The sequence below is a fragment of the Podarcis bocagei genome, assembly GCF_964188305.1.
Source record: "Podarcis bocagei genome assembly, chromosome: 2".
Taxonomy (NCBI): domain Eukaryota; kingdom Metazoa; phylum Chordata; class Lepidosauria; order Squamata; family Lacertidae; genus Podarcis; species Podarcis bocagei.
The window spans coordinates 71,938,110-71,965,934 of record NC_138126.1 but is presented as its reverse complement, the minus strand read 5'-3'; the positions used below and the strand labels follow the sequence as shown (position 1 = coordinate 71,965,934).

Below are 27,825 nucleotides of genomic sequence, written 5' to 3'. Positions count from 1 at the left end.
GCAATTGTAGTAGGATGCTGTGACTCAGATATTTATTTCTGATTTATGACTGCTCACAGGGATGCTGGGACATTCCATCTGGAGATATTTTCAAACACCTAATCCTTTCCCACCTGATCTTACTTATGAACTTGCTCTATTAAAGTTATTTCTGTCTTCAGTAAGAAGTGGTTTCTGAATATTTAAAAACCCAAAATTACAGAGAGAAGACAGGAATCAGCAAGAAAGCAGATGATGCATATTATTATACTTTATAAAGATAATAATATAATATTTTAGAGATCAATTGCATGATTTGAAACATCCACATCAATTAACCTCCCAATATTACTGGCAGGATGAAGCTCTTCCAAATTCAGAACTTTCCAGACAGGCTGATTAAACATACTATGCCGTCAAATAATAGATGCTGGGAATCACAAGTGTGGAATGTGTTGTTGCGTTCATGTCTTACTTTGTGACCTTCTCACAGAGATATTGTTGGCCGCTATTGAAAACAGGATGCTGGACAATGACAGGGCTTTCAATCCATAAGAAGATCCAGCAGACCTCTTTTTATACAGTATTATTAAAGCAGGCTTGGGCTTCTGTAATTTTATATTGAGAAGAGGGGATTTTGGCAGGTGGAGCTGCTGGTTTTAGATATGACCAGCTCCACTTTGGAAATCCACACAATTCCCAAGGCTGTAACCTTAACTTACGCTTTCTTCCTCGAAGGAGTCCCATTCAGCAACATGAGGCTGACTTCCGAGCACCTGATATGCAAAAAGGTAGAAGGAGCCTCGGCCACCTGTGCACTTGGCGAGCTTCCTTAACTGCAAAATGAAGTTTATACCGAATGTTATATTTGAGAGCCAAAGTGGACCTGGGAAAAACCAGTGTTCAAATCCCCACTTGGGCATGAAGCTCACTGGGTGACCTTGGGCCAGTCACCAACCTACCTCCCTCACAGGGTTGTCGTGTGGATTAAATGAGGAGGGCAGAGCACTCCCGCTCAGAAGTATGCCTCACATTTTCCCATGGGCTTACTCTCAGGGTGGCAGGTTTATTTCCCCACGGGAGTGACGGGTTAAGGGGGTAGCATTAGTATGTCTGCATCCCCAGCTGTAATCCATCTTTGTGGGGCGGAACTTGTGGTGGGAGCCCGGCGAGGCACCTTGGCGCGGGAAAGCGAAGGCGCGTCGCGCGGAGAGAAGCAGCCTCTACCCCGCCAAGGCAGCCGGGGCCCGTTCGTTACTTCGAACCCGGCGCGGGGCGGGGGCGAGGCGAAGCGCCCCGCGAAGGGAAGCGGCTCCTCTTCTCCCTCCCGAGAGTCGCCATGGCTGTGTCCACCCAGGACTCGTCCGTCCTAGAGCGGCGAAGCAGTTTCGGTGAGTAGTAATGGCTGCTGGGGCGGAGAGCCCAACTGTCGGGTAGACGAGGGCCGAACTAGGCCTCTGGTCGCTGGCTCAGCGCCTTGACTGGTCTCTCCCCCGCGTTGCCTCTAGTCGGGGCCACAGGCCGCCCAGGCCTTAGCTTCAGGGCGACACTGCCATTCCCACTACTTCCTATTCCCAAGCGAGGCCTGAGGACGTGGAGTAAAAAAATAAATAAACCAGAAATGCCGCTGCTGTTCAAAACGTAGATGCCACTTCGACGACGCCAACCCCCCCCCCCACCCCAAACCATTTCCCCACAGTCCCATTGCTGGCAGCGTGGCTTGACAAGGTGTCCGCATGTCCTCCCTCCCCGTACAATCAAATTCATGCATTTTGTATGAGGAGCTTAAGGAAACAAGTACGTAGAGACTAGTTGGATTGCACCAAATGGCATTTGGTTCCTAGCAGGAATAGCCAGGCAGATGCTACTGGCAATTCAGAAGCAGGCCATGCAGGCGCTCCTGTTTAACTCAGTGAGGCTTTCTCCCTAGGGAAGTGCAGCTAGGTTTGCCGTGCATTTTAAAGTACACGATTCCCCTCAAATAATTCTGGGAACTGTAGTTTGTTAAGGGTGCTAGGCACTGCAGCTCTGCGCAAGGTAAACTACAGTTTCTAGGATTCGGGGGGTGGGGTGGGGATGTATTTTAAATGTATGGCACATAGAGAGCCTTACTTGCATTCAGCGCTATCAGAAGCTAGTTGATATATTTAAGTATATATCTGTCTTTTACCACAGTCTACAGATAATTGAATATTTATTTTTCTGCAACGTAGAAGCGTGCTTTTGTTTGGTTAGGTTTGATCATTCATACCGCAAACTTTTAATTAGTTTTTCACATTTTCTTTGTGTTCTTTCTGAAAACTTCATATTTTATAGGGAGTATTAAACCTCGACTGACTCATAGCAGAGAACTTGAAATGAGAACTACCTTTCAAGAGCTACTGATTTACATAATTTTCCTTACAGATCTATGTATATGTAAGTCCATGGGGAAAAGGGGATTGTTGACATGCAAGTGCTGCTCCCCCCAAAAAAAAACATTTCATGAGGTGCAAATAATGAATTACTTAGTTTGCAAGCCTATGCAACTTGAAAATGGTATAAATGTAGGGTGGGGTGGGGAACCTTAGGCCCGGGAGCTAAAGGGGCTCCTCAAAGCTTCTCTACCCAGCCCTGGGAACTCTTGTCCAGACTACAGTCCTCACTGGATGAGTTTCACAACCTACTTGAACTGTTCTTGAACTGTGTCTTTTAAGTGTGATAATGCCTCTTGTTTGCCTAGGATGATGATGGAGGTGTGGATGTGAGCTAATGGTTCCTCATCATGGGGGGAAAGTGACAAGTGGGCCCATTGTTGTTCAATATCTTTATAAATGACTTGGATGAAAGTGTTGAGGGGATGCTTATCAAATTTGCAGATGATACCAAACTGGGAGGGGTAGCCAATCCTGCTGAGGACAGAATCAGGATTCAATATGAGCTTAAAAGATTGGAGAACAGGGCCAAAACTAACAAAATGAAGTTCACTAGAGACAAATGTAAGGTTCCACCTGTACACTTAGGCAGGAATAGCCAGCTGCACAAATAGAAGATGGGGGACACCTGGCTTCCCAGTAGTACATGTGAAAAGGATACAGTGGTACCTCGGGTTACATACGCTTCAGGTTACAGACTCTGCTAACCCAGAAATATTACCTCGGGTTAAGAACTTTGCTTCAGGGTAAGAACACGAATCATGCTCCGGCGGCACGGCAGTAGCAGGAGGCCCCATTAGCTAAAGTAGTGCTTCAGGTTAAGAACTGTTTCAGGTTAAGAACAGACCTCCGGAACGAATTAAGTTCTTAACACTGTATAGAGATCTAGTAGACCAGAAGCTTAACATGAGTCGATAGTGTGATACAGCAACAGAACAGCGCTAATGCTATTCTAGGCTGCATCAGCAGAAGTATAGTGTCCCTATCAAGGAAAAAAATAGTCCCGCTCTATTCTGCCTTTGTCAGACCATACCTGGAGTACAGTGGTACCTCGAGTTACAAACGCCTCAGGTTACAAACGCCTCAGGTTACAAATTCCGCTAACAAATTCCAAGGAAGAGTTACCTTGAGTTGAGAACTTTGCCCCAGGATGAGAATGGAAATCATGTGCCGGCAGCGCAGCAGCAGCAAGAGGCCCCATTAGTGAAAGCACGCCTCTAGTTAAGAACAGTTTCAGGTTAAGAACAGAACTCCAGAACAAGTTAAGTTCATAACTAGAGGTACCACTGTACTGTGTCCAGCTCAGGGCACCACAATCTAAGATGGATATTGACAAGCTGGAGTATATGCAGAGTAGGGTCACCAAGATGATCAAGGGTCTGGAAACTAAGTCTTGTGAGGAACAGTTGAGGGAATTGGGTATGTTTAGCCTGGTAAAGAGGAGACTTAGAGGAGATATCTATCTTCAGGTATCTAAAGGGGTGTCACATGGAGGATGGAGCAAGCTTGTTTTCTCCTGCTCCAGAGACTAGGACCCAAAGCAAGAGATTGAAGTTACAAGAGGAGATTCCAGCTAAACACCAGGAATAACTTCCTGATAGTAAGAGCTGTTCAACCGTGGAACAGACTCCCTTGGAAAGCAGTGGACTCTCCTTCCCTGGAGTTTTTTAAGCAGAGCTAGGATGACCATCTGTCATGTATGATCTAGTTGAGATTCCTGCATTGTAGGGGGTTGGACTAGATGACCCTCGGGGTCCCTTTCAACTTTACAATTCATTGATTCTCTGTAGAACACTGCATTGCAAGAGCTGCATATTTTCCATATACTGTATTTTTACGTGTATTAGATGAGGTTTTTTTGACTCAAAAATTATGTAAAAAACCTGGGGTCTGCCTATACACGGATAGTGGCGTGGGGGGGGGGTAAGCTGCGCACTGCCAGCCAGCTGGTTGGGGAGTGCGCAGCTCTCCCTCATGCCGCTGTGGGAGGAGAGCGTTTCCCGCAGCAGCATGGAAGGGAAGCTGTGCGCCTGCCAGCCATCTAGTTGGTGGACATGCAACTCTCCCCCATGCTGCTGTGGAAGCGTGCGCTCTAGGGAGCGTTCCACAGCAGCTGGGGGAACTGCGCAGCCAGCTGGTTGACGGGTCTGTGCTCTAGGGAGCGTTTCTGCCCGCGGTGGCGTGGGGGGAGCGGCTATCCACTTTGCCAACCCCCAGCAACTGCGTGCAATTAACCCTTAGAAATGCTCAACAACTTTCGGCCACTCCCCTCATTTCCTTTCAATTTAGTCCCCCAAAATACATGGGGGCGTCTTATACACAGAAAAATACGGTAACTGAGGTGATAACTGCCTATTTGATCATTCTGACCTATTACTAAGACTCCAGTACTTTTGTTTTGGGGTCCTACTAATAAACATTAGGTGTTTGATGTTTGCTAATATGAAGTGTCTTCCCATTTCTCTTTGTTGCTTAGGATTTTATCCTGATTTCTTTCTTTTTAGTGACATTTGGAATGGTGAGCACAGATATGTATTATCTGAACAAAGTTATGGCAGATCTCTTTCTAGAAACCCCTCTGTCAGATAATGATCGTACACACTTCAAGTCTATGAGCAGCATTGCTGACTTTTGGCAGGTAAAGGTTGTTGTTTTTTAAATGAGAAAAACATAACTTGATGATAATAAAAATAAACCTGATTTTTGGCACAGGTTTTTGTAGACACATGGTTTCTTTAATCTGCTACTGTCCTATCACCACTAGATTGTTTCACACTATAAAGTTAAGGGTAGGTTTGGGTACCCTCAGAAACCTGCCTCGATTGCTGGGAAAGAGTTGGGGAAAATACATCAAGAGATATGTAGCAGTAAAGTTGGGGACTTGACTTTTTAATTTTTTTGGCATTAAGTCCTGCCAGGTAGCAGAACTTATATGACTTACTTACTCTACTTTTTATCTTGCTGTCATCACAATTTGTTGCTATCTGGGATTAACACCATATTTTACCTTGGCGTAGTGATAATCGATTTTGGATTACCATAATTTTCGCTCCAAAACATGCACTTTTTTGCTCCTAGAAAGTAAGGGAAAATGCCTGTGCGTGTCACGGAGCGAATGCACGGATCGGAGCCATGGCTGCCATCAGTCAAGCAAAGCGGGAGCCGCTTACACACTCTACAAGGCTCTCACTTTGCTTGCTTTAAAGCGACCTGGAGCAGGGGAGGAGGGAGGGAAGGAGAGCCATGGCAGCAAAGCCGGCAGCAGCCGCTTACACGGGAGGAGGGACAGACGCTAAGCAAAAGTCCGTACGCTCTCTAAACAGAGCAATGAGGCTGCAGAGGGACTGCAGGAAAGATAAAATTTAAGCAACCAGCAGCAAAATAAAACCAACCTCGAGCTCTGAGCCAGCGCAGTGAAAACCAGGAAGTAAAAAAAAAGGCTGGGGAGGGCATGAGGGAGAGGGGAAAACTTTGCAAATCCCCACGTCAGACGGAGCAGCTTGTTTTCAGGCAGGATAGATTTGAGCATTGTCTGGGTCCTAGTGCCCCTATCGCTTTTTTGTGCTCCATTCTATTCCTGCTGGTGGCTGCTTATCGTTCAGGCTGCAAGGAGGAGCGCTTTTACACAGCTAATGGCGAATCCCCTGCAATCCAAGTCCTCCTCACTTGCTCAAATCTATTCTGCCTCAAAACAAGGAGCGGAAGGAAAAGGCTGCAAACTGTTAAATGGAAAAAACCCCAGGCACAGGGCAAATACCTTAAGTATACCTTTAAAGCAACAGTGCTCTTTCCCTCCCTCCTCCCCACTCAGCTCGCGGAAAAGCTCCTTCTCCCCCCCCCCACGCGTGCTCCTTGTCCCTTGAGTTCTTTTCCTTCCCTCCCCACTTAAAACGTGGTTACAAAGCACGGGTCCACATGGATCCTCAGGATTTTTGCACTAGGTCACTCCAAATTCACCATCAGATCACATAGCATTTCCATGGCTACAGCCTGCACCAAAAACACACACACGCACCCACTGTTTCATGGGGCCGCAATGGCGCAAAAACGTGGTTACAAAGCATGGATCCACATGGATCCTCAGGATTTTTGCATTGGGCTACCCCAAACTCACTGTCAGATCACATGTCTGTGGCCACAGCATGAACCATAAAAATCATACATCCACTGTTTCGTTTAGAATATTTTTTCCTTGTTTTCCTCCTCTAAAAACTACGTGCGTGTTATGGTCAGATGCGTGTTATTGAGCGAAAAATACAGTACTTTATATTTATGTAGTACTTTCCCTAAGTGTTCCAAGCACTTAGTGTACATGAATGTATACTATCTTAGTAACCCTTACAACAGCCCTGTACAGTGGTACCTCTGGTTACGAACTTAATTCGTTTCGGAGGTGTATTCTTAAGCTCAAACCGTTCTTATTCTGAGGCGTGCTTTCGCTAATGGGGCCTCCTGCTGCACACACGTGCTAAAGGCGCACGCTTTCTGTTCGCATCCTGGGGCAAAGTTCACAACCAGGAGCAGCTACTTCCGGGTTAGCGGAGCTCGTAACCTGAAGCGTTCGTAACCAGAGGTATCACTTTAATATAAAACCTTGTGATATGTTGTATGCAAATGGGGTGACTACATGGGAAGAGGTGTTCAAACCTTACACCTGCTTTTTGGATAGCTGCCACATGCTCATTTATTATTATTATTTATTAAATTTATATGCTGCCCTGTACCTTCAAGGCAGTTTACAACATAAAATTACAATAAAAATACATAATAATAATAAAAAGACAACTCAATAATCCCCCTTCCACAACACATTTAAAGGGCATTAGATGTCAATTAGCCAAAGACCTGGTTAAAGAGGAACGCTTTTTCCTGGAATGTAAAGATGTATAATGAAGGCGCCAGCCAAACCTCCTTGGGGAGAGTATTCCACAAATGGGGAGCCACTGTGGAAAAGGTCCATTATCATGTTGCCACCCTCCAGACCTCTTGTGGAGGAGGCACATAAAGAAGGGCCTGAGATGAAATGATTTCAGGGTCTGGGTAGGTTCATATGGAGAGAGGCGGTCCTTGAGTTATTGTGGACCTGAGCCATTTAAGGCTTTATAGGTCTAAACCAGCACTTTGAATTAGGCCTGGAAACTAATTGGTAATCAGTTCTGTCAGACCAGGATTGCTGTAATATGCTCAAACTGTTTTGCCCCGGTGAGCAGCCTGGCCGCTGAAGTTTTTGAACTGTCTTCAGAGGCAGCTCTACATATAACGTGCTGCTCCATCCTTATGAATTTACCTAACCTAGAGGTTACCAGAGCATAGACAACAGTAGTTAAGCTGTCCCTGTCGGGATAAGGGCACAGCTGAGGCACTAGCCGAAGCTGATGTCACGTGATAAAGTGCTTTACAACAGCCTTCACCTGAGGTCTGTAATGCTTTTGTCTGGTGCTGAGATGAATCTGGTGTCATTAATTTCTGTGAAGAAAGATGCAATTTAAGTAATCAGTAATATGTTATAGTTTCACAGTTTGTTATAGTTTAGAGTTTACTGTAGATAACAAAAAGATGCTGAACACAACCCAACAGCTGCTGTGCAAATGCAGGGCCTCTGGTTTTACTATGCATGAACAGAACATTATTGATGTGTTGTGTGTGCATGAGGCACATCCCTTAACAGAAGACATCAAGAGGTGTCTGCATTTATAGTATTTTAGACCATCACCAGTGTTTTTAGTGAAATTCAGTGTGCCATTATAAAGAATTAATATTGAAAGACCTATGGCCTTGTTTGCACATTACGTAGAATTATGAGTTGTTTCACTTCCAACAAACCATGATCTGCAGGCAAGATTTGTTATTTGCTTACATAAAGGGCTGTCCAAGGCATTTTGCAAAGGACAAAGACTCCCCTCCCCAAGCCCTTTACATGTACAGAAGCTGTGTGGAACACTCAGCTCTTGATTTTCAACAGGGAAGAATAACCAGAAGGCTCAGGAGAAATGGTTGGGGCAGCAGGTGCTGCCACCTGCAATATTTGCTTTCTGTGATGATTGCCTCATTTTGCCTAACAGTTTGGTTGAACAAAACAAAGCTTGACACCTGGTTTCATACATAATAGTAAGCTAAGGATCTTGATTTATTTCTTCAATGTTCTAGCAAGGAGGAGCAAAGCAGCTCAGATTGGCACATTCACAGTAAACTATTAACTGTGATTGACCAGGATAGGTGGAGTGACCCTAGACCTCTTAATCTGCCAAGTGAAATCAATTGGTTGTTTTTTATAGTAGTCCAAATAAGACATAAAAAACAAACAAAATAGATAAACATTTTATAAGGCCATTGTGCCTCCTAGATTCCCAGGTGTAACAGTGGGTTTTCAAATAATATTTGATTCCAAGTAAACGAGTTTCAGATGACGAATTTCTTCTGGTAAAAGTTTATTTTCTGCTTATTTCATGCATTGTAGTTTATAGAAGGACCACTTCTGGATGGCCTTGATTGGGGCACTTCGTACAACAACGATTCCACACCCAATAACACCACACTTATCTACTATGAGAATTTACTGTTAGGAGTACCTCGAATTCGACAACTAAAAGTCCGTAACAACACATGTTCTATCTATCCCTCTTTCCGGGCATTTATGAAAGAATGTTATGGTAAATACCAGTATTTATATGAGGATAGACAATCATTTGGCTTTAAGAATGCCTCTGAGTAAGTATCGTGACATTTTATTTTCCTTGCTCCTTCTGACTGTATCTGAACATACTGTACACATACTTTAGCAAAATAAGTTTAATAGTGGGATTTGGCTTCCTTAGGGAGCACTGAGAAATTCTGTTATTAATGCATTTGTACTGTAAATAAATGAAACAATATGTGTCAAGGGGCTCAAGTAGTGGCACCCTGCTGATTTGCACCTACATCAGCTTGTCCCGTATAAGGGTGAATCAAACGCTGCCTTAGTTTAGACAATATTTGCATGAGCCTTGTGCCTGTGCTACCCCTTCCCTCCTTCAGTGCTTCTAGATTGGAATTTATTGTGGAATTGGTGTTGTTCATTGTTTTTGCATGGTTCACACAACATCATAATAAAAATGCCAGTCCATTTCCCCTTTACTGTGGAAACTCTGAAGTAAAAAGGAGCCAGTATGCACCTACAGTCACTGCTGGTATGGAACACATTAGCACATATTTTTGGCACATAGTTTGTCATATGCGGTCCCCTACTTCTGTTTGCTTCTCATTCAAGTACAATCTAGCCTTTTTGCTTCTGGTGGCCACAATGATGTGACTGTGACTGTTTCCACCAATTGCTGCATGCAGAAGGCATGTTCACAGTTCATATATCAGAGACCTCTATATTAAAAATAAAAATTGGCTCATCAGGAGTTCTGCTAAATCTTTTAGCCAGCTGTTCGCCACATGAGCAAGAAGAAGTAAGAGTGGGAGGATCATGGGGCCCCATGGCCGCTAATGGGTGTGTGTGGCTCTTATGGAAACCCTGCCAACCAGCACAAAGAATGGCCATGGCTATTGCAAATTGATGAGACCAAACTAGGCCCAACTTGCTTTTAAAAAAGGACATTGTTGTGTTAAACTTTTTACAAGTTGTCCAGGAACAAACATTAGCCGCAGTGACCTAGAATTTCATGGTTCCTGCCTAGATCCCTTAAATATAATTGTTTCAGTAGTACCAAATTAGTGTTAAAGCTTCCGGGCTAGGAAAAAGAAAGCAAGAGAATGCATGACACCTAACTGAGTACAGCCACATCAGATTGATTTTTTGGTGTGTGCGCTAGTGTCATTCCCCCACCTACAACCCACCATTTTGCCCATGGTGAAACATACTAGTTATGTTTCTTTGTATGTTCTTCCGGTTTTGTTTTGTTTTTTTAAGAGGAAGGTATGCGTGTGCACAGATACAGAAATAACTGCATGTATGTCTAGAATGGAAACAAGCCGTAGATGGTGAGGGAGCAGTGACTGAGAGGAAGGAGAAAACAAAATTACAGATACATTCCATCAACTTCCACCTATTAGTGTGGATAGCAACCAACAGAATAGCGATTAATTGCATATTAAGATTGAAAAAAGGGGAATGTATGGAAACTAATCTGCCAGCTGCACTCACAAGAAAATTAGGTCTATGTGAGTCCCTTGCTTCTCAGTGTACCAGGACTGAAGACTCCTAGGGTTTATTAATCATGATTTTCAGTTACATCAAAGTCAGGAAAGTATGGTTACCAGGGCTGGAACCAACTTAAGATCTGAAACAAACTTTGAACCATGTTTTCATAGACTGGTTTATTCCAATACTGGTAAACATTGTTTAGTTTTACTCAGAGTAGATGCATTGAAATTAATGGACCTAACTTAGTAATGTTCATTAATTTCAGTGGGTCTACTTTGAGTAAAACTTTGTTGAATGTCACCCCAGTGTCTGAATATTTATTTTAAATTACCCCATATAATAGATATTTGTTTTATGTTTTTAAAATGTTTGCTAAAGCACCTTTGTTGATATTATTTGTAAAATTGTTTTGGTATTGTCTTAGGTTGCCACCCGTTTCAGGCATATAAATTGATATGTGAGGTATTTATATATTTAACAACATGGTATAGTCCCTGTGCACTGTGGGATGACTATAGGGTTCAACACAATATTATTGCTCTGCATCCCCTGCCACACATTCATAGGCATATGTGCAGTTAGCCCAACAGGCTGTTAAGGGAAATGGCAAGCCTCTACACAGCTTACATTTCCCAACACAGCCCTTCCATGCTTCTTGACCATACCATCTTGGTGCACTGCCTGTATGTACAACTGGAGTTATGCCTTTACTTTTAAGCCACATTCAAGCACATTGTTTCCTTCAAGGAATTCTGCAGCTTACCCCTCACAGAGTTACAATTTCTAGCAACTCTTAACAAACTACAGTGTCCAGAATTCTTTGAGAATGTGCTTTGTACTATATACACAGTCTACAAAAAAAGAATTAAGGCTGTATACCAAAGTAGACAAGATGTCATCCATGGAATTTTGCATTCATGTGATTGAATTTTTAAAAGTAAATAGCAGGATGGGATAGGGGATGGGACCATCTGGATTGGGAGCCTGGTGAGAAGGGGAACTTTAACCCTTCACCCCCCTTGCCCTGATCTAGATGGGGGTGGGAGAAATCTGGTACGAATGAGATTTTTGTTTCCACCGTGAATAGCAGGTGTGCAGTGTTCAATTAACTATTTCTGTTAAAAAGGCACTGGAAAGCTAAGAGTGATTGAATAAATCCTTGGGGAGTAAATGGGGGGGGGGTGCTTTCTGTAAACTGAAGTGCCTCAATTCCCTTCTTTCCTACAGGTGGCATTATTCCACTTCTAAATCACTCTCCCCATGGCATTGGGGTCTTATTGGGCTATACAGTAGTGGAGGATTTATGTTCACCTTGCCCAAGTCAAAGGCAGAAAGTGCAGCAAAACTTGCTTTCCTCAAGAAACATAACTGGATCACCAGAGGAACAAGGGTTATCTTCATTGACTTTTCAATGTATAATGCCAATGTAAACCTCTTCTGTGTGGTCAGGTGAGCTCTTCTGTTTGCTGTTCTTAAAATTCAGTTTTCAAGATAAAGTAATCGCATTACCAGTCCTGTTGATAAAGAAATAATGGCATGTTCTACTCTGTTGCTGAATGGACGAATCTCACCCTGTGCAGGCTACTTAAAATTGTGGTACATCTACTACGCAAATCAAATCCTCCTTCTTTCCACTCCTTCCAGTTGCTGCTGGTTTAGCATACAAACTCTTCTAGCCCTTGACTTTTGCTTTGCCTTTTCAGGCATTAAATCTAGGGTGCCGCCACTGCATGGACTGTATCTCATTTCATTTCCTAAAAGTTCCACTGATGCCAGAGTTTGAAATCTTGACTGAATGCTATAGAGCAGCAGCTTTTTTTTGGATCCACAAAACCGAAACATGTTAAAACTTGTCAAGAAACAAAACCCTCATTATATCTAGAGCAGAAGTGGTTGGCTTTTCTTGATTCAGTAGCTACTTACATCCTTAGACAGTTCTCTAGGTGCATGCTAGTGGTGATTGTGACCAAAAGTGGGTATGTGCATGCTATACTCACACAAGCACAGAATGCATGTGTGCACGCTCACATAGGTACAGAGCCCTCACTGATCTACTGAGGAATGGAGTTATTGCACCTTCCCTGCTCATCAAATGAAGTGGAAGGGTGTGATATGCATCTTCAACAGGGCACTGGACTGGGCCGAGGGGTTTAAATCTCTTGGCCCACTGCAGTTCATGCCTCTTTATATTTTTTATTCCTTTGCCACCACTACCAAAATCTGTGGGGTCTTGGGGGCCAGAAAAACTTGCTTAGGGGACTACATCAGCCCCCCAAGCCAGAGGTTAGCTACAACTGATCGAGAGGTAATAATAGTTCAGGGGCCTTTGAAATTACCCCAGGTGAGCTTTGCAGTTTGGAATCAGTCTTATGTGTTACTGGATAGCATCCCCTTTTACTTTCATTTCACAGGCTCATTGTGGAATTTCCTGCAACAGGTGGTGCAATCCCCTCCTGGCAGTTCCACTCTGTAAAGCTTCTCAGATACGTCAGCTATTACGATTATTTCCTGGCCTCTTGTGAAGTCATTTTTTGTCTTTTCATCTTCACTTTCACCATCCAAGAAGTTTTAAAATTAAAGAAACAGAAAAAGGACTATTTTAGAGATGCCTGGAACTGGCTGGATGTGTTACTGCTCCTGGTAAGTCTCAGAAATTACAAAAAAGAATTATGACAGAAACCATATTGCTGTGTGGGGACAGCACTAGAGAGAGCTGGGAATACTGGGAAGAGGGGTAGATGTTCCTTGGGCAAGGAACATTCGCAGCTTCAAATTTAGTATGTTTCTGCCCCTTGAGAAACATAGCAGTTAACTGTGTTTTACAGATGGCAATTCTTTTCTGAAAACCAGGCCAAAGCAGTCAAAATGCAAGGCTCACAATCAATGTGTACATTCAGTGTTTCCTGGCCATCTACAACTTAGCTTGTATATGATTTACAGTAAGCATACTGGTAATCAGAATAATTTTCTTTCCCTGCTTTACTTAAAGTAAAGTGCTTGAAAAAGTTCTTAGTGTTTTATTTTTCCACAGTTACATAAGAACCTGGCTACATTAAATTTATTATATTCAGAGTGGTGCTGTATTTATGTTGAATCCATTGGCATGGGTAGCAATCCCTGCTCAGTCTTGGTTTCCTTGGGTGTCACTAGATCAGTCAGATAAAATGTTAAACTTTGGCTTTTCATTAGAAGAATGTGCCAAGAGCCTCAGGGCTCATGTGTTCCCTTTTCCTCCAGATTTTGATTCCATTATTCACTAGCTAAGGTTTAGTGTTAAGTCAAAAACTGAAATTTACCTATGATTTAATGCAGTGCTTCTTTCTAGGGGTATGCAGGGGTACACATACCCCTAAACATTTTGTGAATCTAAGTTTTGCCTCATCGAGGGGCAGTATTTCAGTATGAGTAGGAAAATAAGATTACCCCTAAACAATTTTTATAGAAAAAAGCACTGGTTTACTGAAAGAAACTTCAAACTTTTGTTTATTAAGGTGGCTCCTTTCAAAAACCATAGCTAAGTTCAACCATAGTTCAGGCATAATGCTAAACTGCAGCTAATTGAAAATTGAAGGGAAAGCTTTCAATTGTCTCTTTGCAGTCTGCTTTCACCCATTTAGGATGAAAAAGCAGGAATTATAGGACAGATATCACCTTTCTTTTGGGAGGAAAATTGATACCTAAATTAGGAACAAGCTTGTCTGATACCTCTTTTGGGCCTTTGGCAGGGATAGGATTATTTCTTGTTTTCTGCTGTCTACTACTCCCTAGTAATTGGGATACAGTAAAAAGAGAGTTCCCTGATCCCCCCCATCCAAATATTTTTTATTTATTAAATTTCTATACCACCCTTCAACTGAAGATTATAGGGAGGATTACAATATAAAAATGCAAAAATATATAACATAGTAACAAACAAATATAGTACCCCCTCCACACAGCTTAAAAGGCCATAAATTGTATAATTAGCTAAAGGTTAGGAGAAGAGATACGTTTTTTCTTGGCACCTAAAGATACATAACGAAAGGGCCAGGCAAGCCTTCCTGGGGAGAGCATTCTACAAGGGGAGAGCCAACACAGAGAAAGAGCCCTCTTGGCCTCTCATGGAAGAAATGTCTCAGATGATGATTGCAGTGTCTGGGTTGGTTCATGTGGGGAGAGGGGTGCAAACTTCCCATCCTTGAAAAGCCTGTTGTGTCATGGCAAGAATTTTGCAGTCCCCAAAAGGCGACAGATGGATAAAGAATGGCAACTCTATAACAATAGCTAAAGAAACAGAGTCCCTATCTTTTTTCCACCGAAAAGGTTTCCACTTTATCATTTTAATGGCCTGTCGGTATTTTGGGGCACTCCAGGTGACAGCAGAGCTTTAAGAAAGAGACAGATGCAGAGATAGAAAGAGAGACAGAGAAGGGATGTGAAAATCTAGTTCAGAAGGTGGAGACTTTTTCAGCAGTATCTGGAAAAAGGCAAATCAGTATGTCATCATCCTGTCAGCACAGGGAGAAGGGCTGTTTTCAGTCTCTGAGGTTGCTACACAAACATGTAAATACATTTGCTTGCAAACTGTAATAATTACAACAGCAATTCTTAATCCTTAGTTTGTATGTAAATAAATGAAATTCTGGGACTCATACAGAAATCTGAGGGAAACTCACCCCACACAGAATCCTTTTAGGGGAAACCATTCTAAGCTAGTAATAAAACTTAAATGAGTTCTTCATGTACCCTAAAACATTCCATTTCAGGTGACAACTAAGATGTGAGTATTCCATGCCTGAAGAAAAATATTAATGTTATGGTGAAGAAGAGCATGTTATGGTGTTTCATAAAATAAAATGCTCCTTATATAGATACTCAGATACCCAGAGGGCCTTCTCGGTAGTGGCGCCCGCTCTGTGGAACCCCTTCCCATCAAAGAAATAAACAACTGACATTTAGAAGACAGCCCTGTTTAAGGAAGTTTTTAATGATTGATGTTTTAATGTATTTTTACTCCTTTGTTGGAAGCTGCCCACAGTGACTGGAGAGGCCCAGCCAGATGGGTGGGGTATAAATGATAAATTATTATTATTATTATTATTATTATTATTATTATTATTATTATTATTATTATTATTTTATTATTATTTACTCCCTACATACATTTTAATGCATATTTGGCTTATAGGCAGATATGGTTGACCTCTCGTAGCCCTTTATCAATCAACTTCATTAAGATATGAAGAATATATCAGAAAAATATAAATTGTAACCTCACAAACGTTTGCTTTTCCCCCTCCAGTTGTCTGTTTTTGCTATTTTCTTCAATGTTTACCGAACTTTTGAAGTGTCCAGGTTGATGGAAAGTCTGCTCTCCAATTCAGAAGCTTATCCAGACTTTAATTTCCTTTCATTCTGGCAGACCCGTTACAATAATATGATTTCAGTGAATGTATTTTTTGCATGGATAAAGGTACTGCTGCTCACATTGCTAAATATATTAACAATGTTTTATTTTCATACTTCTCACAGAAAATTTTCAAATTTTCTCTTAGAGATTTTAAAAAGCTATCTGAAGAATGCTTGCATAGGTGTTTATAGATATTTTCCTCTTTCCTCCACATTCATAATCTCTGCCAAGGCTTATCCCTTAGGGGACTATAGTACATTATTTGTCAGGGAGACCCTCAAAAATGCCACTTTAGTAACATCCACTATCATGTTCTTTATCACCTTCCTTCTAAAATTGCAGCCTACTTAAAGTATAGGAGTGGGGAAAGCTGTTGTGTAGTATTATGGACTGCTAATGTGACCATGAAATGCCTTGCATTGCTTTAAGAAAATGGGTTAACTTTTCACTAATCTTCCATTGGTCAAAGCTGGTCATACAGTCACACTTGCCCTAGCAGTTACTCCAAATTCCAAATATGTCCGTTGGTCCAAAAAGATTAGAACACCCTGTTCTAGTGTAATGTTCAGAAGGGAATTTCCATGGAGAGAATGCCATGTTCCAGTTAAATAAAGAGCTTGTGCATTTCCCACATTTATTTTCCCTTTTAAACTTAAACTGGAAGTGCCATAAGAGAAAGTCCCCATCACTTGCTCTTCTTTTGCAGTTTCAGTTAGGTTACCAGAGTAGCATGGGATCTCACACTAGGGACCAATGTAATGTTTGAAATTGGGCTTAAAGGTCCACTGTTCAGTACGTCCAATACTGATTACCGTATTTTTCGCCCTATAGGACGCACCGGCCCATAGGACGCACCTATTTTTTTGGGGGGGGGGGAATCAAAGGAAAAAATTTGAATTCCCCCCAGGTTTGCGCAGCCATCTCCAAGCTAGAAGAGGGAGATGGAGTGCTCCGTCTCCCTCTTCTGCCTTCAGGGACAGCTTGGCCCGCTATCCCGCGAGCTTGTGGGGCTGGCGGGGGGAGAAGCAGGCTTGCTTCTCCCCCCGCCACCCTCCAGATCAGGTCAGGGAATAGCGGGATGGCGGAGCGCCGCCATCCCGCTATTCCCCGACCTGATCTGGAGGTTGTGGGGCTGGCGGGGGGAGAAGCAGGCTTGCTTCTCCCCCCGCCAGCCTCCAGTTCAGGTCGGGGAATAGCGGGGTGGCGGCGCTGCGCCTCCCCGCTGTCCCCAGCTTTTGAGTGCAGGCTGCTGCCCGCAAGCCTTGCGAGCCCGCGGGACATCCCGCCAGGCTTGCAAGACTTGGGATAGCTTCCTGAAGCCTGGAGAGCGAGAGGGGTCGGTGCGCACGGACCCCTCTCGCTCTCCAGGCTTCAGCGAAAGCCTGCATTCGCCCCATAAGACGCACCCAGATTTCCCCTTCATTTTTGGAGGGGAAAAAGTGCGTCTTATAGGGCGAAAAATACGGTATTTTGATTTATATAAAGAGTTATATAGAATCTCCAGTAGAAATCCTTCCTCTGGAAAAGGGAACTGTGTGAGCACTGGAAGCGATCTGTAAGCACTAGAAGAATGGGATATAATTTTTTACAAAAATTCAAAATAATATGTCTTTTATAAAGAACTTCATTTCTCTAGTTATTTCTATTAAGGCTCACCTGAATATTCATCCAGTTTAGTATTGGCTTCCTGCCAAATTTAAGCAGGTAACTTGGAGCCCCTTCTGTTGGCTTGGTCTTTGTCCCACCACAATGTATCCTGTTCTGTTTTCTTCCAGATATTTAAATACATAAGCTTTAACAAGACCATGACCCAGCTGTCTTCCACTCTATCCCGCTGCGCTAAAGATATCATCGGATTTGCCATCATGTTCTTTATCATCTTCTTTGCATACGCACAGTTGGGTTACCTGGTCTTCGGGTCTCAAGTGGACGAATTTTCCACTTTTCAGAATTGCATGTATGGAGTCTTCCAGATTGTCTTCATATAGTTCTGTGATTAGTTGGAGCAGAATTTTCTTAAGTGAAGTGCTAAGAGTGCCTGAGATGTTCGATAATGGCATGTTGTGGGATATCTGAGCTGCCTGGTAAAAGTATACAGCTGGGATGGGCAATGGTGGCACAGCAAATCTTTACTGGGTGGGCAAAGTGACCCATTTACTCATAGCCATTTTAAAGGAGCTCGCACCTGAAACAACAATATATCACCAAACCCTTCCCGCTTCAGTTCTCATCCAGGTACAGGCAGTGGCGTAGCGTGGGTTGTCAGCACCCGGGGCAAGGCAAGTAATTTGCGCCCCCTAACCCGTGGATTTGCGCCCCCTAACCCGTGGATTTGCGCCCCCTAACCCGTGGATTTGCGCCCCCTAACCCGTGGATTTGCGCCCCCTAACCCGTGGATTTGCGCCCCCTAACCCTCAGATGTTGCGCCCGGTGCAGCCGGCCCCCCCTGCACCCCCCACGCTACGCCACTGGGTACAGGGAGACATGATGACTGTGAATGAACATTTCTGCATGCAGGGCACAAAGTGGATTGTTACCTAAGCCAGCCTTTCTCAACCTGGTGGCCTCCAGGGGTTTTGGACTAGATGCTTTGACCCCAGCCAGCATAGCCAGTGGTCAGGGATGATGGGAGCTCTCGTCCAAATCATCTGGAGGGCATCAGTTCGAGCAAGGCTGTTCTAAGCTTTTGTGTCTAAATTGTTTTGCCACTATACACTCTTTGGGAGCTATGCTGAGGAGCAAGGTAAAAATCTTAATAATAATAAAATCAGCTAGTCACTATAGAAATAGGTTTGAAAGCTCAGAACAGATAATCTATGGAAGCCAGTGGTTGATATTTTAAAACTGAGTATAAGCTGTATCATAAGATTTAACTCAATATAAATTGTAGAAGAATATTGTATACTGACCGTTTCTATATTTTTTCTCCCTCTCAAGTTTTACCCAATTTCGCATCGTGCTTGGAGATTTTAACTTTGCCGAAATAGAGCATGCAAATCGAATTCTTGGGCCAATATACTTCATCACATTTGTGTTCTTTGTGTTCTTCGTACTGCTGGTAAGTTGTGTTTTAGATAATTCCAATTAAATACATATACATATACAAGCAAACAAACAAATAAACAAACAAAGTAATTAAATCTCTTTATTTGGGCTGGTATCAGAGTAAAACATAGTACACATGTTCATAGTTTTATGGGACAGTGTTCAAATGATCATATATTGGCTTAATATGCTGAGATATCAATGTGCCTTTTGTTAGCATAGTCAAGTACTGTTCTTTTCAATTTGCAGTGCAAACAAATAAACCAGGAAAGCTTCAATTAACCATATTCCAAGCCACAATTTGAAGTTGTTTTAATACTGTGGTTTGTTCTTAAGCTGGTAACCATAGTTTCATGGCTTAGATAAAACTGGCAATTATGGTTAATTAGAGACTTTCCAGTTAATCATGGCTTGTGCAAAGGGAAGAGTGAAAGCAAAAGTCGTGTTTATATCTTTGCTTATTAAGCTGAAAGACTATTGTTATATATATTTCACCAAAGTTGTCATATTTTAATGCAAACCATGAGCACCAGAAAGCCAACAACAAAAGCAACAACAGTATAATCCTATGCATGTCTTATTTGGAAGTAAGTCCCACTGAGTTCAGTGAGACCCACTTCCAGGTATCTGTGTAAGCTGGGTTGGGAATTGTGTGGCCCTCCCGGTGGTGTTCAGCTCCCTTTGGGCCCTAGAAGTATGTAACAACAACAACAACTATTATTATTATTATTATTATTATTATTATTATTATTATTATTATTATTATTGATATGCTTCCCATCTGACTGGGTTGCCCCAGCCACTCTGGGCAGCTTCTAACAAATTAAAACATTAGACACAGTAAAACATCAGACATTGAAAGCTTCCCTATACAGGGCTGCCTTCATATGCCTTCTAAAGGTCAGATAGTTTATATCCTATAGAATTGGCCTGAGACCTCTCACTTACAGAAGTGCAATATGGTCTACCTTCTGCTGGAATTTCTTTTGAGAGATACATTTGTAAAGTACTGAGGCATGACTTTAAATTATTCTGCTGTTTAAGCATTCAGGGCTGACACTTATTTCAGCAGTCCTTGCAGTGCTAAGCTTAGTAATGGTTTGTTAATGAGTCAGGGAAAAAGGAGATGTGGCAAGGAAGCAGGGATGCAACAAGAGGGAGATTGAGAGATGGTAGACTGCAAATGTTGTGGAGCAAGGAGCTAATTTTAGAAAGGCTTACCATTCTTATTTGTCTATTCCCTCAGGTTTAGCGGGTAAAGTTAGAGATCTCGAGGTGGGGCATGAGTTTTCTTTTTTTATACTTTGTTTTGATTATGTTGCCCTGCCAATTTACTGTGATAAACCTTGAATACTGAATAGCAGAGCCAAGTTGCTTATGTAAAAGTAGGCATGATTATAAAATGTAGGTGCACATTTTCATATTTGCCACTGGGATGTTAGAAGATGAGAAAACTAAATCAGTCAGTCATCCCAACCTTATTTTTCCCAAATAGAGGTTTGTAAACATGGGGTGCTTTTGTTAAGGCTGCAGTCTTATGAAGTAAGCCCAATTGAATTTCCATTGTAAGACTTTGCTTACATCCATGCTGCATCATTTCCCCATGATCTTTTGAAATCTGACCTACCCACTTTCCTATTCCTGTGCATACCTGGGGGTCTTTTTGCACACAGATAGCACACAACTTTACTTGTAAGCCAATTCACAGCCTATGCTGAGGGGCAGGTTCAAGCACTTAGTCTGTCATCATGATGAGCAGCAGTGTGACATACTTATTTAATTGGAGATGGTTAAGTACAGTGGAATAGGGGATGCGGGTGGCACTGTGGTCTAAACCACAGAGCCCAGGGCTTGCCGATCAGAAGGTCAGCAGTTCGAATCCCCGCGACCGAGTGAGCTCTCGTTGTTTGGTCCCAGCTCCTGCCCACCTAGCAGTTCAAAAGCACATCAAAGTGCAAGTAGATAAATAGGTACCACTCCGGCAGGAAGGTAAACAGCGTTTCCATGTGCTGCTCTGGTTCTCCAGAAGCAGCTTAGTCATGCTGGCCACATGACCTGGAAGCTGTCTGCAGACAAACGCTGGATCCCTCAGCCTGTAAAGCGAGATCAACGCCGCAAACCCAGAGTCGTTTGCAACTGGACCTAACGGTCAGGGGTACCTTTACCTTTAAGCACAGTAGAATACAGAATGGAATCTTTTCACCAGTAAAACATCCCTGCCCCTCATTTCAGGTGGCATGGACAGTGTATCTTGTAGTAGTCATCTAAACATCATGAGGAAAATTGCAATCAAGTTTGATTTGTACCTCATTACTAAGGTACTAAACATGACACAAAATTTTGAAGTAAAATCCTCATCAAGGGCACTAACCAGCAATTGATGTGATCCCCTTGGACAAACGGAGAAAAAAATAGTGGGTGTAGTCATCATATTAATATTGGAACTTTGGAAGGAGTTGTAAAATTAATAAAAACTACTATTAGCCACTATCTTGCAAGGTTGGTGAGTTGTCTTCTATTATGAATGTACTAATTTTTCTTATTCACTGCACCTTGCAAATATTGTTGACTCTAATCGCTGCTCTGTTGTATTGACTAATCTGGCATCATTGCTTTTGACTATAATGGATCCGATTAAATAACCATTGAGACCCCTTCCTGTAAGTTCAGCCTCTGATTTTGTGACTCAAAATTCTTTCTCTTTTGCACAGAACATGTTCTTGGCAATCATTAATGACACATACTCTGAAGTGAAAGCTGATTTTTCAGTCATCCCAAGCAGAGAATTTGAGATCAGTGATCTTATTAGACAGGTAAGCACCTATAGGTGTTAGCTCATATTACCATTGTCAGCAACAAAATAATGGCTGCTTGTTAATCATATATTGGCTTAATAGGATGAGATGTGAAGAAGTTTCATTTTGTACCTGCAGCCACTTTGCTGCTCCTTTTGTTAGAGCAAGTAAACAAGACAGGAAATCTTTCCATCTCATCCTGACTGGGAAATTAATGGTTAATGGTTTCAGGACGAACAAGTATATTAAGACTTATATAATGGTTTGGAGTGGTTTAATATCCTGGCTTGTTCCAAAGCTATCATGAGGACAAAATGGGAAATTATAGTTAATGGAAAATTTCCTGGCTTATTTTCTGTTCACACAAAGGGAAGAGCTAAGTGGTTGTGTGTGTGATCAAAAGCTTGTTCATATGTCAGCTTAATCATGTGACTATATTAATCATAGATAATAGAATCTATAATGAGTAGTTACTGACTACTTGCTTTATTCATAAAAACCTTTAAGGATCAACCCGGTACTACTTCCTATAGTTCCAATTAACTGAGATGCAATTCACTTGGCTTCAATGGGTCTGTGGTTCCATAGACAATGAATGGGGTTTTGTCACCTCATTGTTTGGGTTGCATCTCCTAATCAAGGAGTCATTTCTGGTTGGCTGCATTTGTGAGGCTGGGAAAAATAAGAAAGTCACCACATGATTCCAACCTGATCTTCGTATTTAGGGGCTCAACCATCCCTTGGGGTTGGTTGTTAATCCCATCCATTGGGATTATGTGGTACACCTTTTGTGACTTGTGAAAACTCCTTGCATCACTTTCTATTACCCATGTCTTCTTTTTGAGCCAAAACAAAAAAATTCCTTCCTGTAGCACCTTAAAGACAGATATCTGAAGAACTGTGCATGCACACGAAAGCTTATACCAAGAACTAACTTAGTTGGTCTTTAAGGTGCTACAGGAAGGATTTTTTTTGTTTTGACTATGGCAGACCAACACGGCTACCCTTCTTTTTGAGCATATGATATTTTTTAGCAGGTTACTAGCAATGCCCCATTTGGTTGTGCAGAGTCTGGTGATAGGGAGAAACATGTGTTTGGTGTGGCTGATGAATATGTAAATCTAGTTTAATTGAGAATCTCGTGTGAGATTGGCTTATTTAAGAGCAGGGGGTTTTATCAGCCCCCCAAGTCGCTGTTATTTATTATTCATTTGCCAGGTGTATATTTGCAGTCACTGCATATTCAGAAACTACAAACACTTTCTGCCTCATGCTTGTGTAGACACCTTGTTCAAAGCCTGATTAATCCCAAATTCACCACTGTAGCATACTACCTAATTTAGCTTCCGTTGACTTTTTTTCTTACCCTTATTCTTGGGATTTTGAAGAAAGGCTGCTTTATTTTAAGCAACCGAGCATCTAGAGGATGAAAACAGAGTGCAGAAATACACATCCTGTGATAGGATGTTCAAGTGACAGGTGTCATAATTTCTAACATCTTGAAATAAAAGCATTCCATCATTTTTAAAAGCCAAGAATTGCTTATTGCTCAGATATGATCATGGGGAAAATATTAAGGAGGCTCATTTATAAAAGATACCATGGATATTTCCAATACATAGAACTCCCACCCAAGTTTATTAAAGCTGTTTTTCACAGCCCAGCCTCTATTTAGCACTGAATGTATTGAGACAATGGTTTTTAATAAATACATACAACAACTAAAATCTGTGAGGACAGTTACAAGAATGGTTGCCAACTTTTTATTCCACCCCCCATACAATTTTATTAAAGTTTTTCCATAATACAATAAAATAAAAGAAACTAATTAAATAAAACAATAATAAAAGAAAGATAAAAGAAAATGCAGAGTCCTCTCTCAAAGGTAGCTCTTAACCCTCACATAGAAAGAGGTAGACTTTCCCAGCTCTCACCAGGGAGCTTTCGTTTTTTCTCCTATTTTCTCACCCTGGCAGATCTTCCCTTCCCTGCCTCTCATTCAGGGTCCTTCACAGCACTATCCATCACCAAGAATGGTTTCCAAGGTTTTTCCCCTGATGTTTCAGTTGTGTGTGTTTTTACCCAGTATGCCGCTTAAAATTAATCTCCAGAATCACTTATAAAGAGTACCACTTTTTTCGCTTCTGTTTATGATTCTATGATTGTTCCTCACAAGAAATTTGTGTGTTCTAAGTTGTGCTGGAGACAGATCTGAGTAAGTGTTACCTTTCATAGTTTAAAAATAGACGAGAAGAGGCAGCTTGCTTGTTTGGCACAGTAGCCAAAGATGGTGCATTCTGAAATTGTTTTGCATTCACCAGAGTTGCATCCAATTTAAGGGTACAATTCTCTGTCCCTGGAATGGCATCCCAGTGACTATAGAATTTTATAGCTTTGACTGTATCTGGGCAGAGCAGGACTTCAACTATTCCTCCTCCAACAGTAGGAAGGTATAGATCTGTGGATCCAGGAAATCTTTGCATCCTCTGAACCCAAATCCTTTCTGTTCCCCTGCTACGTGCCCAGGATGGGTTTGGGGAAATATGTCAGCCCTCCAACCAGTCCCATCGTTTCTACCCTCACCAGCACAAAACGGTTGTTACTCAGGATTTGATGGGTCTATGTTGCCCCTTCTCATTGGTTTCCTCTGCCCATCTGCCTAATACATCAGCATTCCCTCTTAAGACGCATACATATTGCAAACTTTGAGGCTCCAACATCATTTTCAGCTTTTACTCTTTCCCCACCCTGTTTTGCTTAACATCCGTTTGAAAAAGTTTCTGACAACTCAGAAGTTTATTCACTATTTTGTGACATTTCAGTGAGATATAATGAATATATTGCCAAGCTGTGATTTTGGGAGATATCCACCTAACAGTGCTGTCTTTATATTATACTTAGAGTTACAATAAAGCTCTAGTCAAACTCAAACTGAAGAGGCAGACATCACAGACAGAAGACTTGTATGGAGTAAGCAGGTAGAAATCACATGCGCACCTCAGTTGTCAAAACCTTGAAACCAAAAAAGTATTTGCTATGTTAGCTGTGTTTTTCAAGCTTGCAATCAAATCTAATGTGCACCCTAATTTTCATGACGTAATTAGGCCAAAAAAGGTGTGTATTACATTCGAGTAAATATAGTATATATCCCATATACTATTTCGATAGAAAGAAGGCTCACAAGAGAATTCCGTTGCTATTGCAGCATATGGTAGAATCCATGTTCTGTTGCAGTCAAATGGCAAAACTGATTACAGTGCTGCTAGACTGCATGTTAAGTTTTGAAATAAGGGGGTGGGGAATCTACTCCCAGTCCTGTCACATGTAAATTTAATGTCAATCAATCTAGATGTTTCCTGAAATGTATAGCCATTGCCATCCTATGTCTGTTCTTATCTCTTGGTTGAATATGTGTTATTGAAAGTAGTGTTTTCTTTCTACCACATCTTACCACTTCCTTGGCTGCTGTATGCGAGGGGCAGGGAAATGCTGAACGGCAATAATAATCATGTCATGCATCTTCTTTAACTAGATATAATTGTGATGTGGGAGATGTGGGTGAGCAGTGGGGTAACTTTTTAGCATTAATTGACTGATTAACTGCATTCAGGCTTTTTGGGAAGAAGTGGGGACTTAATTCTTTTCACACAAAATAAGATCTACATTTTACACCAGGTTCCATTTTGTAGTTTGCTGACATCAGTTTCACTCAAAGCTGTTTCACAGCAGCGAGGAACCTCTGGCCCACAAAGGCTGCTTTGAGCTGGTGTTGCCCACCTCTTACTCCCCTGAAGTCATGTGACGTGAGGTGTGGGACTGATAAAGCCATGAATGCCAAGGGACTGTCGGGAGAGCACACTAAGGTGTGTGTTCCTAATTGCTCCTTTCCTGTGGGACTTGCATTTAATGCTGTATGCGAGCACTGCTGCCTTTTACAAGGATCCGATCACCCAACATCATAAGATATTGGATGATTGGCCTATAGTGTGTTGGCCACTGCTTGATCCAGCCTACTGGACCAAAGTGGTTCCCCACCCTTGCTGTATCAGGAAGTGGCCATAATATGGACTGTAATTGTGTACTGTGTTTTATTGCATGGCAATTAGAAGCTCCAGGACAGATGTGAATAAGAGCCTCTCCAGAGTTGGTAGTTTGGACAAGGTAAGATTCTTCTGCTCTAAAAACTTGATGCTGAATTCTGCACACAAGACTACAGACACGTTCCCTCTCTTTTTGGCTGTTCTCTGGTAGAATCTAGCATTCATCTGACCCTGCACACATTCTTTTCTTCAGGTATTGTGTGTTTGTATGGATCAGTAATAGGAATGTGTTTTAAGGACAGAAAATGCCTAGTCCTTTCTTCTTTTATACTTCTGCACTTTGTATGATGCGACTTGAGCATGTGAGCAATGCAACACGTGAACATGGGAAAGTGACTTAATGATGGCTGTTTTTCTTTGTGTAAACAATATTGTGTCTCTACAGGATGTTTCCAGGAAACGGAAAGCTTATGGTAGCTCATCCGCAGGACTTCAGAATGCAGTTTCTTACACTGAATTTCAAAGGTATGCTGCTTAGTGTCATAGTCACTGTTGTCTTCAACCCTTTCAGGCTGGGATTCATGTTCAGGCCAAATGTATTGGAGACCCACTTCTTGTTAAGCCCCCCCCCCCCAAGGAAATGCTGCTCTTGTGACCCAGCTGAGCTCAGGAGGGGAGAGTGCTCTTGTGCTCGAATCCTGCTTGTGGGTTTCCCACAGGCAATTGCTTGGCCACTGTGAGAACAGGATGCTGAGCTGGATAGGCCATTGGCCTTAGCCAGCAGAATCTTTTGATGTTCCTACATCAGATAGTAATCCAGTTATGGGGTCATGATACACCAGTTGAAAACTAATGTATGAAGAGACAGCGTGATCCTCATTTGGACAGTTTTCCACCCCAAACAACTTATTTATTCATTTTAAAAAGCATGCTCCTGATGGGATCATCTGAACTACCCAGTTGGAACTCCATAATGCAGCTGATCCCTGCCCAAGCAGGGCTGCCTCAACGCTTCTCAAAAGCACTGTTTCACATAGCCGCCACCACCCCATTTAAAAGAGAAGGGGGGGCAGCTGCTTCAAACAGTGCTTCTCCTTTCAGAGGTCCATGGGAAGTTGATCTTTCCCAAAGGTAGCTACTTCCAAAAGTAGCTGCTTTCTTTAGCTGCGCATACTTTGTTCCCAGGAAGGAACAAGTGCACCCAAACAGCCCTTTTCAGGCCATCCCATGTTACTCCTTTCAACTTCTGATTTGGGAAGTGGAAATGGGCTGCAGGGACGGTGTCAAAGAGTAGCACTGGGAAGGAGAAGTGGCTTCCATTGGACAGAAACCTATTCCCCCGCAAGGCACACTCCTACTGCCCATCAGCTCATGGGTGGATTGGAGAGCACCTTGCTCCAGCAAAGGAACCACTAAGAGCCTACATTAAGCTCCCAATTGTTATTTTGAAGCCCCACCCTCCACCTAACATCATGTAGGTATAGAGCAGGTGGGTGTGGCTTCCCAAAAATGTCTAGTTGAGCCAAATGAGGAGGCGTGGCAGGCTAAAAATGATTCTAAAGCCCCGCAGATGAGTTTTCTATTTGTACGTTTTGTTGGATTTTGATTTTTTCCTTGTTCTAGACTTTCCAGATATACAGCAGATATGGAGAAACAACTGAAAGAAGTGACCTATAAGCTTGACATGCTTATGAACGCTGCTCCTAAAACCACAGTCTCACCATGAAAGCTACAGTAGGGAAAGGTAAGAGAGCAGATTTTACAACTGGGACCCAGTCTGACTGAAACCTTAGATGCAACTTCTTATGCCTTTCAGAAACAAGGTTGCCCAACTTGTCTCAGTATTTCTATAGCTGCAGCACTGGTAAAACGTTCTAGACTCTAGAATGTAGATGTTGAAAGGAATCCTTCCCCAGCTTATAATAATAATAATAATAATTTTTTTATTTATACCCCGCCCTCCCCAGCCAAGGCCGGGCTTAGAGCGGCTTACAAGCAATAATAAAAACAAGATGAGTGATTACAACTTAAAAAC

At 42.2% G+C, this 27,825-nt stretch overlaps 1 protein-coding gene across 4 annotated transcripts in view; it reads left to right on the top strand.

The window, feature by feature from the left end:
- The first annotated feature begins 804 nt into the window (after window positions 1-804).
- Window positions 805-27,825, top strand: part of PKD2L2 (polycystin 2 like 2, transient receptor potential cation channel) — a 33,201-nt gene continuing 6,180 nt past the window's right edge. Inside the window, exons 1-14 of one of the 4 annotated variants that reach the window (XM_081185582.1) lie at window positions 807-1,370; window positions 2,296-2,397; window positions 4,898-5,031; window positions 8,851-9,101; window positions 11,749-11,970; window positions 12,933-13,161; window positions 15,803-15,973; window positions 17,686-17,867; window positions 18,848-18,968; window positions 21,667-21,768; window positions 24,652-24,728; window positions 25,857-25,911; window positions 26,236-26,315; window positions 27,414-27,534. In XM_081185582.1, coding sequence (XP_081041708.1) covers window positions 1,319-1,370; window positions 2,296-2,397; window positions 4,898-5,031; window positions 8,851-9,101; window positions 11,749-11,970; window positions 12,933-13,161; window positions 15,803-15,973; window positions 17,686-17,867; window positions 18,848-18,968; window positions 21,667-21,768; window positions 24,652-24,728; window positions 25,857-25,911; window positions 26,236-26,315; window positions 27,414-27,516 — 1,881 coding nt within the window. In that variant the 5' untranslated portion in view covers window positions 807-1,318 and the 3' untranslated portion in view covers window positions 27,517-27,534. Of the gene's footprint in view, window positions 1,371-1,688; window positions 1,777-2,295; window positions 2,398-4,897; window positions 5,032-8,850; window positions 9,102-11,748; window positions 11,971-12,932; window positions 13,162-15,802; window positions 15,974-17,685; window positions 17,868-18,847; window positions 18,969-21,666; window positions 21,769-24,651; window positions 24,729-25,856; window positions 25,912-26,235; window positions 26,316-27,413; window positions 27,535-27,825 lie in introns of those variants that run through there. The other 3 variants (XR_014005688.1, XM_081185581.1, XM_081185583.1) reach the window with 3 other exon arrangements.